At 48.9% G+C, this 15,320-nt stretch overlaps 1 protein-coding gene across 2 annotated transcripts in view; it reads left to right on the plus strand.

The window, feature by feature from the left end:
• Positions 1 to 7,624: 7,624 nt before the first annotated feature.
• ZBTB17 (zinc finger and BTB domain containing 17) overlaps positions 7,625 to 15,320 on the plus strand; it is a 31,774-nt gene continuing 24,078 nt past the window's right edge. The window contains exons 1-2 of one of the 2 annotated variants that reach the window (XM_080801347.1): positions 7,637 to 7,743; positions 9,695 to 9,781. Coding sequence is in view for 1 of the 2 variants with exons in the window: in XM_080801346.1 (XP_080657472.1) it covers positions 7,737 to 7,743 (7 nt within the window). In the remaining variant the exon portion in view is untranslated. Of the gene's footprint in view, positions 7,744 to 9,694; positions 9,782 to 15,320 lie in introns of both variants that reach the window. The other variant, XM_080801346.1, reaches the window with a different exon arrangement.

Below are 15,320 nucleotides of genomic sequence, written 5' to 3' on the forward strand. Positions count from 1 at the left end.
GATGTGTTGATGAAAAAAAGGCCAGAGACAGGACGTGAGACTCACCTGTCATTGCTGGCTTTGAAGAAGGTGTAAAGGGGCCATGAGTCCAGGAATCCAGGCGGCCTCCGTAAACTGGAAAAGGCAAGGAAAGGGATTTTTTTCCCCCAGGAACTTCATGGAGGAACCTCCCTGACAACATCTTAATTTCGGCACAGTGAAACCCAGTCAGGCTTCTGACCAACTGATAATAAACACATGTTGCCTTAAGCCACTAGATTGTGGTACTTTGCTATAGCAGCGACAGAAAACTGATAGTCCCTGCAAAAGCCAAAGAAAATACAATTAAATTCTAGCTGGATATTGTTGCTTGTGTGATTTGACTTAAAAGTGACTGGGCACCTGTGGACACCTGTTCTCCTGCGATCGTGTGATGAGAAGGGGACGCCCCAGCTTCCCACCAACGCCATCACCCGGGTCTAACCGCGAGAAGAATATAGGGAAAACCAAACCGAAGGACATTCTGTCAAATACCTGCCTGGTGCTCCTCAAGCAGTCAAGATCATGAAAAAATAAGACGGAGAAACCATCACAGAAGGAAGGAGACTAAGAGGACAAGGCAATGAAACGCTTTGTGGGATCCTGGATTGGATCCTGGAATCAAGAAAGGATGTTAGTGGGGCGCCTGGGTGGCTCAGTCGGTGAAGCCTCTGCCTTCAGCTCAGGTCATGATCCCTGGGTCCTGGGATCGAGCCCCGAGTTGGGCCCCCTGCTTAGCGGGAGGGGGCCCGCTTCTCCCTCTCCCTCTGCCTCTCCCCCCAACCCCCTGCTCATGCGCTCACTGTCTGTCTCTCTCTCAAACAAATAAAATCTAAAAAAAAAAAAAAAAAAAAAAAAAAAAAGAATTCCAGATGTATGTCTGACTGGCTCAGTTGGAAGAGCATGTAACTCTTGATCTCGGGGTCCTGAGTTCGAGCCTCACGTTGGGAGTAGAGGTTATTTAAATAAATAAGTGAAAACTTAAAAAAAAAGGAATTCCAGCTAATAAGTGTGGAAAGAGTAATAGCATCAGAAATGCAGCGTTTGGGGCGCCTGGGTGGCTCAGTGGGTTAAGCCTCTGCCTTCGGCTCAGGTCATGATCTCAGGGTCCTGGGATCGAGTCCTGCATTGGGCTCTCTGCTCAGCGGGGAGCCTGCTTCCTCCTCTCTCTCTGCCTGCCTCTCTGCCAACTTGTGATCTGTGTCTGTCAAATAAATAAATAAAATATTTTTTTTAAAAAAGGAAATGCATCATTTTACAACCTCTAATGAAATCATTGATTCAGGCAAGGATCTTCAAAGGAAGGAACTGTTACATGGGAAGTTGATAGGAACTTTCCAAAAAAGGAATCGGGCTGCTCCCACCCAAACCTGCTATTGATCTTAGCACCACTGAGGGGGGGCCTGATGTGACTCAGCAGCATCTAGAACATGCTCTTACCGAAAATGTTGGACCTGAACCTACTTACCCCTCTCCCTCGGATTTGCAGGAAATGGAAGGAGAGAAGAGGTATTCAGATGACGCACGAGGAAGCAAACAGAGAAATCCAGAACGTGGGATGGTCTAGAGGACGTGGTTCCAAAGAACATTCTTTAAAAAAAAAAAGATTTTATTAAAAAAGAAGATTTTGTTGGGCGCCTGAGTGGCTCAGTGGGTTAAAGCCTCTGCCTTCAGCTCAGGTCATGATCCCAGGGTCCTGGGATCGAGCCCTGCGTCGGGCTCTCTGCTCAACAGGGAGCCTGCTTCCTCCTCTCTCTCTCTCTGTCTACTTGTGATCTCTGTCTGTCAAATAAATAAATAAAATCTTTAAAAAAAATAAGATTTTGTTTTTAAAATCTTACATCATGGATACGTAAGAGTCGCACACTGAGCAATATGAGGGTTGAATGACATACCTGGGGTTTGCTTTAAAATACTTCGGGGCATGGAAGGGGATACCTGGATGGTGCACTTGGTTGGCCATCTGAGTCTTGTTTCAGGTCAGGTCACGATCTCAGCGTCGTGAGATGCAGCCCCGTTCAGGGCTCATGCACAGGGCAGAGTCTGCCGAAGTTTCTCTCTTTCTCCCTCTCCCTCTGCCTCTGCCCCTCCCTGCCTCGTGGCTCTCTCCCTAAAATAAATAAATAAATCTTTTAAAAAATAGTAAATAGATAGATAGATAGATAAAATACTTCAGTATTTTTTATTTTTATTCACCCAGGGGAACCTGGGTGGCTCAGTTGGTTGGGCATCTGACTTTTGATCTCAGTGCAGGTCTAGATCTTGGGATCGTGAGTTCAAGTCCCACAGTGGGCTCCACACTGGGCATGGAGCCTATTCAAAAAAATATGAAAGAAAAAAGAAAGGATGACGTATTAAGTACCTGTAGCCAAACAACTGTTGAATCCGGATGGTGGGCAAATAGAAAATATTTTGTTATTTGTATCTAGTTTAATATTTTATTATATTATTTTATATAGTCCTCTATTTTTTTTAAAGATTTCATTTATTTACTTGACAGAGAGATCACAAGTAGGCAGAGAGGCAGGCGGAGAGAGAGGGGGAAGCAGGCTCCCTGCTGAGCAGGGAGCCCGATGTGGGGCTCCATCCCAGGACCCTGAGATCATGACCTGAGCCAAAGGCAGACACTCAACCCCCTGAGCCACCCAGGTGCCCCTTTATTGTTTTTTTTTTTTAAGATTTATTTATCTATTTTAGAGAGAAAGAGAGAGAGAGTATTGGGGGAGAGGGATAGAGAAAATCTTAAGTAGGCTCCACACCCAGCCCAGAGCCCCCTGTGGGGCTTGATCTCACAACCCTGAGATCATGACCTGAGCCAAAATCAAGAGTCTGACACCTGACCGACTGAACCACCCAGGCACCCCTTCTTTCCTTTTTTTTTTTTCTTTTTTAAAGTGAACTCTCTGCCCAACATGGGGCTCAAACTCACGACCCTGAGATCAAAAGTCACACACTCCACCACCTGAGCCAGCCAGTAGGCCCTATTCTATCTAGTACTTTATAACATTTTCAGAATGGACGTGAATTTAAAAGGTGTACGTCAAGGATGCCTGTGAAGAGTGAAGAAAACCATTTCATGACAAATAGGCAAAGAAAACATCGTTGCATTTATAAATTAATATATTGTTACATAGTTCATGATTTTCAAACTGTGTGTGATCAGATTGATAAGTTAAATTGCATAAATAGACGTTTTTCAGTTTATCTACAGCCTTTCAAGTTTATAGTCACACACTAGCCAACCACTGAAGTTCTCCTCATTGGGAAAAGACCCACATCTTTTCTGATAACGGAGCTTTGGGACATTAAGGTAGGGGGTGGGTGAGGCTTTGGCTGGAGACTCCAGAGACGGTGAGGGGCCCTGTGTGTCCCTCGGACAGCTAAGGGGAGAGGAGATTGGAGGGGAGGAGAGAATTGGGAGGGGGTGGTCTGTAGTAACAGACTGCAGCAACCCCCTCCTCCCCGGCTCCGTGAGAAACCAGGCAATCAGCATCCTTCACTCATTCCAGCCGCAGGGGTATACTGAGCTCCTGCTCCTCGCCACCTAGCCTGAATTTGTAGATTTCCTCCTTCAGGATTATTCTAAGGAATTTCTGGCATCTCAGCTTCATTTACTGAAGACCGCTATTGGGTCTCAACTATCAATCAACCAACTGTGCTATTAGAACCATTCTCGGCTGTTGGATCTGGGACATTAAAACCCCAGGGTCTCTTGGGGTTCACTTATATTTATAAATTCAGCCAAATTTAATCTTATGTTCCTTCCTCCCTGACTTAACATGTCTAAGTTACAGGTATATTCTCTATGTTTCCGCGCACGGATTAGCTGGGTCTTGCTTCCCACCCCTCCTTGCTCGCTTGCTTTCCTAAATCAGTAATTCACCTCTAGGTCAGACCCTGTGGTTGTTCCCTGGGGCACTTTGGACTGGGACAGATCTGGAGACCAATAAAGGATAATGATCTCTGAGCGGAATCAGCATCTCTTTGCAAAGTAACTTCCTCAGATAAGGACCTACGTGCTTTCCAGGGAAAGCAGGGTCAGTCTCATTCAATGGGAAGAGAGTGCCACAACCAAGGTAAGAGTTTCACTGAATTTTGGATTTGGAGAGGTCAGGGAACTTAGTCTTTTGCCTCCACCCAAACACCCCCCATCTTAATTGCTAAGTGCCACTCGTTCCCATTCAATGCATCTAGCCAGCCTGTGACTACAACTTCTATTGTAATTATATTACAATTCAGCAGCCCACAGGATCAGCTCTGTCCAATTTTTGGCTACATAAGCCCTGTAGCTACAAGAGAGGAGATAAATTTTTTAGAGTCATCAGGAATGGCCCTTGTTTCTCTGGTCCTGTCTTGAGCTGAGAATTTAAACCCTAAATATTTCCTTTTTGAAAGTCTTCAGTGCAATTATAAAATAGGCAGCCTACGTGACAGTCCTTACAGTCCTCCTTCTCCTCTAATGGTCAGTTGTGGCAACTACTCCATCTACTAAGGCCTATCTTTATTAGGCACTTTCCCCCAGGCAACAATACTTAACTGTGATAAGTGATAATTTCTGTAACTCCTTTTTCCCAAGGCAAAGTAGGCTAGATCTGCATCACGTTCAACTCTAATGCCTTGACCCCCTTGGAGGTCAGTTTCCTGCAGAAATAGAAACCTTGCTGGGCATTCTCTTTAAACTTTTTATTTTGAAAAAAAAAATGTAGGTTCACATGCAATTGTTCTTGTGGGGTTTGTTTTTTTTTAAAGATTTTATTTATTTATTCAACAGAGAGCGAGAACACAAGCAGCGGGAGCAGCAGGCAGAGGGAGAGGGAGAAGCAGGTCCTCTGCTGAGCAGGAAGCCCCATGCAGGGCTCCATCCCAGGACCCTAGGATCATGACCTGAGCCAAAGGCAGACTCTTCACCAGCTGCCCATGCCCATGTTTTTGTTTTGAGAGAGAGAGCGCACGCATGCGTGTACACACATCCCATGAGCAGGGATGGAAGGCAGTGAGCGAGGGAGAGAATCCCCAGCAGATTCCGTGCTGACCTCAGAGCCCACAACCCTGAGAACATGACCTGTGCCAAAATCAAGAGTCATAAAGAGTCGAACGCTCAACTGACTGAACCACCCATGCACCCCAGTTCACAAGCCATTGTAAGAAACAATACAGAGCAATCCCACCACCCTTCTTTACTCGGTTTCCTCCATGCTCTCATCTTGTAAAGCCATAGTACCATCATATCACAACCAGGATATTTACAGTGATATACAGTCAAGGTACAGAACATTTCCATTCTACAAGGATCCCTCATGTTGTCTTCAGACTTCTTTTAAGCAGAAAGGGATTTAATACAGAAAATTAAGTGTTTATAACATTATCACAGGGGTTGAAAGAAAGGTCTCTAGAGGGTCCTCTAGTAATATGGCTCCCAGAACACCATAGAACTCACCAAGCAGGGGCTATTACTTCTGCCACAATCAGGAAGATAAGGAATCAAGAAGTTATCACCTAGATTATTTTTTTAAGATTTTATTTATTTATTTGACAGACAGAGATCACAAGTAGGCAGAGAGGCAGGCAGAGAGAGAGGAGCAGAGAGCTCCCTGCCGAGCAGAGAGCCCGATGTGGGGCTCCATCCCAGGACCCTGGGATCATGACCTGAGCCGAAGGCAGAGGCTTTAACCCACTGAGCCACTCAGGCGCCCCTATCACTGAGATTATTGCATTCAACATATCACCAGCAAGATCACCGTGGATCTAAATTTGGGACTAGAAGCTGGTTCCCCCGCACTAGAATGCTGAGTTTGGCTGTCACCATCTCACAGATGCATCTGAATACTCGTGAAACTGGAGACTAGCCGCCATGCACTGCTGCAAATCCTCACATTTGCATGACCTTGCTTGCCAGCAGCAACCGGCTAGCATCGGTAGGACAAATAGCTATTGCCTCCCTTCTTCCTTCCATCCAGTCTTACAAACTGGCAGAATCCATCTGTATCTGGAATTCTCACTGCACCTGAGTCTGGGAAATGGAATTTTAACTTTTTAGACTCTGGAGGAACAGACATTAAGTCTGAGCTGACTACATCCAATACAGATGGACACAGAGGTGTATTTGTGTCCTTTGCGTTGGGAGGACAAGGGGGGGGGTCCTATCAGATTTGCTATGATTTTCCTGTAAAAGAAAAGGGTGACGTCAAATGCTGCTGAGCTTTTTAGTGTCCCTACTGACTGTGAAGGGAAGAGGAGGGACTTGGCCAGACTGACATTTGTTGAAGTTCCTCTCCAGGCTAGTGATCATGAATTTGTAGGGAACAGTCTGTCCCTTAGGGTACTTTGTCCAACTGTGCATGGCTGTTTGGGTGCCAGCAAAGAGGAAAGGCGCGGTTGGATTTAGTGAGGGTTGGAAAGCTTACCAAATCCATGTCACAGAAAGACAAGGGACCAGAGAATTTCATGGTGGTGGCAAGAGTGTTATTAAAACCCATGGGAAGGTGCCTGGGTTGCTCAGTCAGTGAAGCCTCTGCCTTTGGTTCAGATCATGATCTCGGGGTCATGATCCCAGGGTCCTGGGATGGAACTCAGGTCATGATCTCAGGGTCCCGGGATTGAGCCTGCTTCTCCCTGGCCCTCTGCTCCCTGCACACATACACTCTCCCCCCCTCCTCGGTGACCCCCCCACCCCCACCCCGCAAGCTCACGCTCTCTCTCTCAAATAGATAAATAAAATCTAAAAAAACAAAACAAACCCTCATGGGAAATAAATAGGATCGGGAATAAAGAAAAGAGAAAGCCCACGAACTGTGAGGAAATAGAGAAGTCAATGGTGTAGAGGTGCTGCAGAGCTGGAAAGGGGCCACGGAGGGACTGTTCGAGTCTGCAGACACTTTTGTTTCCAGCACCCTCCTTCACAGGCAGGCTAATCCTGGATCTGCCCTAAATAGGAAATGGGGCAATGGCTGGCTCAGGAGGCAGAAAAACATAAGCGGGGATCTGCAACTTGGGAGCCACAGCTAGGTTCACGTCTGTGCTCCTCCACTTCTAAGACGCGTGACAATGGGCGATTCATTTACTCTTCCTGAGGCTCCGTTTCCCTTCTTCAAAAAGGGGGAGAAGAAGACTATCCTATGGTTGGCGAGAAGACTTTTTTTTTTATTTTTTTTTTTTTTTAAAGATTTTATTTTATTTATTTGACAGAGAGAGAAAGATCACAAGTAGGCAGAGAGGCCGGCAGAGAGAAAGGGGGAAGCAGGCTCCCTGCTGAGCAGAGAGCCCCACGTGGGGCTCGATCCCAGGACCCTGAGACCATGACCCGAGCCGAAGGCAGAGGATTAACCCACTGAGCCACCCAGGCGCCCCGGTTGGCGAGAAGACTTAATGATCATGCACGTAACGTGCTTAACACAGTGCCTGGCACACAGTAATCGCTGAACGCGAGAAAGCTGTTACTGTTATGTTTGGAATAGAAAACCAAGGAGGGGTTACAATGAGGACAATTCTAAGTGCTGAAGTACTGTAATACAGAACTTCTGGATACGTGAGCGCATGCGCCTGTCCGCGGTCTTCGGGGTAGCGCAGGCGTTGCGCATGCGCCGGAAGTTGCAGCCGGGAAGCCAGCGAGGTCGGTTCCGCCCGACTCTGACATGGCGGCGCCCTTTGTCTGCTGTGAAGTGCCGTCCCCGGCCTTCTCGCGGCCGTGATGCACCTCCCTCTACAGTGGGGTCCGGGACATGGCAGGTGAGGGTCAACAAGCGCCCGGGGCTGGCCGAGTCCCAGGAGCTGGGCGGAAGCGACGAAGGATGGGGCGCGGCGGGAAGCCGGGAACGGTTGTGTGGGGGAGGGGAGGGAAGTGGAATGGGAAGGGAACCCGGACTGGGGGTACCCCGTGGGCAGGAGGGTGCGAGGCAGCTGGGGTGGAGGGCGCCGCCAGGCGAGCGGGCGCGGAAGGGGCGAGCAGACCCGCAGTTCTGCGAGGGAGCGTGGGTCGCTTCCCGGGTTGGGTGACACCCCAGCTGGTAGCATCTCCTCCCCCGCCGCCCGGCTGTCACCGTCTCTTGACCCCCCCCACCCCCCCGCGCGCCGCGGCGGGTGGTCGTTCTGCGGCCACAGATTGGCTGGGTGCCGGGGCAGCTCACTTCGGCGGGTCGGGGCCGGAGGGCACGGGCCTGCCACAACCAGGAGGTGCTGGCAGAGTGGGAGGTCGACACTAACCCCTGTATGAGATTATTTCATTCATTCCTTCCTTCCGCAGACGGTGGCCCGGCACATGATAGGTTGTGCGGATAGAGCTAGTGAACCGGACAGACTTGCTTCTGGTCTAGTGGTTTAAAGTGTGTACTGTGGAGCCTGGCAGCCAGGGTTTGAGTCTCGACTCTCTGCTTCCCAAGCGGTGTTCTGAAGCACCTTGGGTTCTCGCTGTCTGCCTCAGTTTCCTCAAACTTAAAGCAGACATAGCAATAAAACCTGCCTCCTAAAGTTGTTCTAAAAGGCCGTAGGTATTAAGTGCTGAGAACATTTCCTGGCACAAAGTAAATGCTCTGTGTGTTCATTGCTGTGATAATTCGCTTCATGATCCAGCCAGATGGAAGGAAAGCAGAAAAGTTGGAAAGAGTAGAGGCACCTCACTCAGTCTAGGCGAATCCAGGGAGGCATCCGCTCCCCAAGAAGCGGAGACCAAAAGGATGCTTAGGAGAGTGGAGGCAAGAAACGGGGGGAGTGTTCCCAGTTGAAGATGGGGTTTGTGAGAAAGCTTAGGGGCCAGTGTAATTAAGTTTTCTGCTTAGAGACAGAGCTAAGAGATAAGACTAAAGAAGCTGGCCAGTGGTCTGGTCCTAGGTGACCTTGTAAACCTAGTTAAGGACTTGAAGTTTTAGGTTAATGGGAAGCCATTTAAGAATCAGACTTGGGGATTAGAACAATCACCTGGCTGTGTGAAAGGTGTGGTAAAGGGAGCAGGCCTGGAGTAATCCAGGCAAGAAAGGAGGGTGGTCTCCAGTCAGGTTAGAGGCAGAGGGTGGGGAGAGAGGTTTTGGAGAATTGACAAAACTTGGTGATTACTTAGATTAGGAAATAAGAGGCAGAGAGGTGTCAGGATTGACCTCTTCTTCTTGACCGGCAGGTGGTGATGCCACTCAGTGTGATAGGGAACAGGATGGGGAGCAGGTGTGAGAAGGGAAGATACATTTAGTTTTGAACATGTGGAAAGAGGGTGCCTATAAGACATTCCAGGGGAATGTCCAGTGGCGAGGTAGCAGTTCTCACTCATCAAAAGTCCCTAAAGTTGGGGAGGGGTGTACTCACTGAGGGTGAGGGTATGAAATGAGAAGCGAGGGCATCTGAGACATCCTGGGGGAGATGCTAATGCTGTAGCAACTCGGGAACCTGGGCACAGTCTTGTTGCTCTTGCTTTTAATGTTTCGTTATGTCTCTTGGTGAGCAGGTATCCTGAGTGTAGGGACTGGGAGCGGTTTACTCATCTTTATGTCCCGGGTGTCCAGCACCGGGTCTGGCATGCAGCAGGCCAGTAACGATCCAGACAAACTTGTACTGAGCACTTACATTGTGCCAGGCTCTTGGCTCAGGGCTCCGGGTTTGCCTGTGTTTCTTGGATGCGTGAAAGGGCAGCTCTTAGGGAGCAGGTGCCTTTCGGGTTCTCATCAGATTTTTCGCTTGGGTGTCTTTGATTCAGGTAATGAGCTGGAGGAGGAGAGCCACGCTGGAGTTTACACAGACACACTGTCAGAAAAGAGTAGCCTGGGCTACTTGGAAATCTGAGGTATGTCTGTAATGCTCAAGGATGAAACAAACCAGGAGGTCAGTTTGTTTGTCCTTCTTCTCTAGGCTCAGCGTGACTCAAATCACCCTTTCAAGATAGCTTTTTCTTTCAAGTTATATAGTAATGACAACATCTGAGTTTGGTTGGGAAATTGTGGCTACATCATTTATGCTTGGTTTACCAACAAAGACTAGACTAGGGCAAATGCTCACACCTTATTTTAATCACGTACAACCTAACCTAACGTGCTCCAACAAAGCAATTCTGAAATACAGTGGCCGAAACAAACTCGAAGTATATTCCTCTCCTCTCATCGAACGTCTGGAGGGCAGTCCAGAGCTGGTAGGGCGCCCTGCTCTGTTCTGTGAAGTATCCAGGAACAGGGTTCTAGTGATCATGTGGTTCTCTTTGCTCAAACCCAGGCTTGCATCTCATGGTCAAAGTTGGCTGCTGTAGCTCCTGCCATTGTGTATGCACCCCTTCTGGCAGAAAGGGAAAGATGGAGTGGGGAGCACGTGTTCATTCCTTTTAAGGTTCTAATGTTTAAAGATACATATTTTTGTACAGCATGTCCCCAAACATAAGCATCTGGTGTACAACCAAAAAGAACGAATCATGACTGTTCCAATGCTGGAGGGAAAGCTGGCTGAGAGAGCCTGCTGGGTCCCCTGTGTGACTAAATTGCTGTCTCTGAGGCTTGCGCCCAGTCTCAGGGGAAAGTCCAGTGCACTGGTGGAAGAGGCATGCTGCTCTGGCTTCGGGTGGGTTGATGTTGCTTGAGCCCAGGGAGTCCAGACTTGTGTATGCATTCAGCGTTTTCTGTGCCCAGCGTGTCAGACACTGTGGTAGGTGCTAGGGATGTAAGACTCGATGCCGGGAGCAGGGAGCTCTTAGCCATGTGGATGATCACAGTCTAGTGCAAGGTGCACCGCGGGGGAGGGACAAAGGAGAAGGATGACTGATGCTGGAAGGACCTGCCGAAGCCCGGAAGATTAAGCGTGAACATCGTGTTCGGACTGACACCCGTACCGGTCTCCTCAGACAGAGACGGCGAGGACTCTGGTGTCGGGTGTGAATCCCTGCCTGCCCGTGTCATGACTCTCTGAGTTCCAGTTACTTCACTGTTGTACCTCCGTTTCTCATCTGTCTGATAGGGCCAACAGCCTCTAGCTCACAGGATTGTTTAGAGGATCATGAGAGATGAAGAGCGTACTTCACAGGGTTTGCCATGTAAAGGGGAGTTACCTCCTGCTTCAGGGTGCGGGGCAGTTCGAAGCCAGGGAGGCCGGCGAGGGCTACAGTCCACGAAGGCCCTCACCGATAGGGAAACCGGGTTGTGGCCTCCCTGAAGGCAGGAATTATCCAGATGGCGCAGAGGGGATCAGCGACTGCTCTGTGAGAGCAGACTGCTCTGTGAGTTCTACCAAGCTCTCCAATGAAAGGTGTCCATCTGGGGATTCTCAGGGAGCATACTCTGAAAGGTCTGGTGAGGGGTCCTTTGGGAAGGGAAGGATTGCCTCTGCCTGTTTAATTCCCACAAACTCGAATGCTTCTGGAAAGCCTTCTCTGGGTGCTGCCCGGGTGTCCTGCCGCTGCTGAGTTCTTAGCACCCTGCCCTCATCTCCCAGTGCGTTCGGGTCTCCCATTATAATCATGTGTTCCTTTGTCTCCCTCTTGGCCCACCAGCATCTCGCAGGCAGAGACAGGGGATCCTTTCTTCTGGTAGCCCCACTGTGTACTTCATTTCCTGGGACATAGCTGGTGCTCAGTAAATGTTGTCGGAGGGTGGGTGCTCAGCCTTGCTAGGCTGAAGAGGGACTGACAGTTGGGCTGACCAGAACTCCAGTGGGATGTGGGGTTGGCGTGCTAGCACCAGAAGAGACGATGCGTGATCTGGTGTCTGATGGTTGATCTCGTATCTGGTGGGAGTGTGGACATAAACTTGGTGAGCTGTATGACCTGAACGATGAGCGTTTACGTAGGGAGATAGTTTTTCTTTTTCCAGTAGAGCATGGTTTCTCAGCCTTGACATTGTTGATCTTTGGGGCTGCATAAATCTTTGGTATGGGCTGTCCTGTGCACTCCAGGATGGCTGTGGCATCCCTGGCCTCCACCCAGAGATGCCCTTAATACCCACCCACCCACAGCTTGGTGGTGGAACGTTTCTCCGGACACTGCCAAACATCTCCTGGGATCAGATCATCCCCAGCTGGAACCCTGCAGTATTTCTAAGTCAGGCATCCCTGGGCTCGGACTAGTTCTTATATTTACTAGATGTGTTCCTTTGGACAAAATACTTGGCCTCCAAGCCTCAGTTTTCCCAGCTGCAAAGTGGAGATACGGATGACCTCACCCATAACTTTTCTGGCCGGAATTATCGAAGAGGTGATGGATGTAAAATGCTTATTGGAGGGGCTCCTGGGTGGCTCAGTGGGTTAAAGCCTCTGCCTTCGGCTCAGGTCATGATCTCAGGGTCCTGGGATGGAGCCCCGCATCAGGCTCTCTGCTCAGCGGGGAGCCTGCTTCCCCTTCTCTCTCTGCCTGCCTCTCTGCCTACTTGTGATCTCTGTCAAATAAATAAATAAAATCTTTAAAAAAAATGCTTATTGGAGCCCTTGACACCATCATTGGTGACTGGTGTTATGTGTTAGGAGAAAAGGACCCTTGAGAGGGTCAAGCAAGAAAGTGTGCAGAGGAAGAAAAAGAATGTTTGGTAGAGGGATATGCACAAGGTGCACAAATCAGGAGGTTCTAAAGAATGCAGTGTGGAGGGGCATCCGGGTGGCACCGCTGGTTAGACGTCTGACTCTTGGTTTCCACTCAGGTCGTGATCTCAGGGTCGTGGGTTCAAGCCCGTCAGGCCCGGCGCTCAGTGCAGAGTCTGCTGGAGATTCTCTCTCCCTGTTCCTTTGCCCCCTGCCCACCCCCTCCCCAGCTCATCCTCTCGCTCTCTCTAATGTAAATAAATGAATCTTTTAAAAAAAACAACGCACGGCTTCTGTGCCTGACACAGTTCCCCTCCCAGATAACCGTTAGTAGTATCCGCGGATCCTTCCAGAGCTCTTCTGTCCATCTGCCTGTCCCCGTGTAGTCCTGGGAAGACCATTTTTAAGGAGTCGCATGGTTTGATTAGGTTGCATGGGCGGAGCCCCTGCGGGTCGGAGGGCAGCGGCTGTGGGCGGGGTTTCGGGGTGCGGCTGGTTTGCTGTGTAAAAGACTAGGAGGCTCACTCTTTCCTGGAATTCCTTAAAGGGTGGTGCCTGGGTGGTGGCGAGAAGGAACCCAGACTCCCAGACACTGTGTCTCGGCAGGGTGGCACCATGAAAGGGAGGGACCCAGCCTGAGAGAAAATGAAAAACCCCAAACACATTGTGTGCCCAAAGCATGTTGTCTGGGAGACCCCTATCTCCTGTTTGCCAGGGACCATTATCTCCTTTTGCTGGTCACGGTTTCTAGATGACTAGAATAATAAAGGTCACAGAGGAAGCCTTTCAGCACTGAGGGGTTTCTGGCTTGTCTGCAGGCGCGTGTGTTGAGCATCAGCACGGGGCCCTGGCCCTCTCAGAGGTGCTGGGGCCGGTAGCAGCTTGACCTCAAGACCGAGGGCTGGTTACAGTAGACCTCCCTCATGTCATCACAGATTCTGCAGGAAACCGGGGCTTGGGCTCAGGGAGCCAAGCCTGCTTGTGGGGAACCAGAGGCAAAGCCAAAGGTCTGGTTGGAATGGAGAGTTGCTCACTCCCATCTACACAGCCGGCTGCAGGCAGAGCTTGGAGGTGGGGTTGCAGCTGAGGGCGGGACTGGCCAGAAAGCAGATGTGGTGGGTTTTGTTGTAGCATCAGGAACCTGCCAGACGACTTGGTGAGGACAGCTGACGCTGCGGGACTTCTAGGTGAGTTGTCGAGAGAGTAAATGCTGCGAGTCCTCATCACAAAAAATATGTTTTCTTTTCCTTTCTTGAGTCCCTACGAGAAGTGGCCTGAACCTGTCGCGGTCATCATTTCACAGCACATGGGAATTCAAACCATCCAAGTTCACCTTCAACGGACACAGTGCTGTGTGTCAATTATTTCTCAGTAAAACTGGAAAAAAAAACCAAACCAAAAAAGAAAGAAAAGCACCAAGCTTCTTGTCCTAAAAGCCCTGGCAGCGGAGCCGGTTCTCCCCGCCCCACCCACACCACTTCCCATGCTGGAACTGTTCAACCAAGAGGCCACCTTCCTGTCCCGAATGGGAGGCGCTGCCGCCCAGCGGGAAGCTGTGTCTCCACCGGCTCCGAAGCCTGGTGGGTGAAGCCCTTCTCATTCCGGTAGACCCAGGGCGGCCGGGGGCCTGGTCACGGACTCTCCTGGTTCCCTGTAACTCCGCTGCCCCAGTTCATGCTTCCAAACATTGTTTCAAGTCAGAAAGAACATTGTTTAACTTTGTAAGTTGTTAAATATTGAGTAGATACAAAGGAACATGCACGGTATAAAGAATAAAGATACAAGGAAACCCATGTGCCCAGCAGTCAGTTTACAAATAAGAATGTTACCGTCAGCTTTGGACGCCCCCTCCCTGATCCTGGTCGGCCTCACCCCCAGGTCATCGGAGTTTTGCTTTTATCACTGGCTTGCCTTTCTGTAAAGTTTGACCGTGTGTGTTCGTATTGCTAAACAATGTGTTGTCTCATTGTGCGTGCTGTTGAACTTAACATAATGGCGTTGTTTTCTTTGGTGTCTTACGTTATTGGCTTAGCGTGTGTTCTGGAAGGTAATCCATGGTGCCCATTTTTGCACTTGGCTTTCTCAGATGGGTATGTTCCATTGCAAGAGAATTTATTTGTCCTTTCTCTTGCTGACGGACGTTTGGATTGTCTTCGGTGTTTGCTGAGATAGTGGTGCTGTGGACGTTTCTGGAACGCACGGGCAGCGTCTGCAGGGTGTGGACCCAGGAGTGGGGCTGCATCACAGCGTGTGTGAGCTTCAGCTCAACCAAATAATGCCTGACTGTTTCCAGAGTGCTTTCCCCAGTTCACAGTTCAACTGACAATTCTGCTTGTTTCACATCCTCCCAACTCTGGTTTTACTCGACTTGAAAATTTTTAGCAATCTGATGGGGGTGATACCTCATGTGGTTTTGATTTGCATTTTCATGATTATTAGTGGGCTAAGCATCTTTTCATATACTTATTGGTCACTCAGGTTTCAGCTTCTGTGAAACAGCTGCTTAAATCTTTTGCTCAGTTTCCTTTCCAGCTCTCTTTTTCTTGTATATAGACTTCCTGTTTGTTTTTGGTTTTTATTTTGTATACGAATCCTTCATTAGTTATATGTGCTTTAACTCTCTGCTACCAGTTTATGGCTAGTCTTTTCACTGGGTTTTTTTTTTTTTTTTTAACAAATTCTTAATTTTAAGGTTAATCACTTTTTTTTCTTTCTGTTCCTTTTAAAGAACTTCCTCTCTACTTCAAGTTTATAAAGATAATCCCCCAATAAGTATTGTCTTCCAAACATTTTATGATTTTGTGTTTTATATTAAGGTTTTCAGCCCATTTAAG

This window comes from Martes martes (genome assembly GCF_963455335.1).
Source record: "Martes martes genome assembly, chromosome: 4".
Lineage (NCBI taxonomy): Eukaryota > Metazoa > Chordata > Mammalia > Carnivora > Mustelidae > Martes > Martes martes.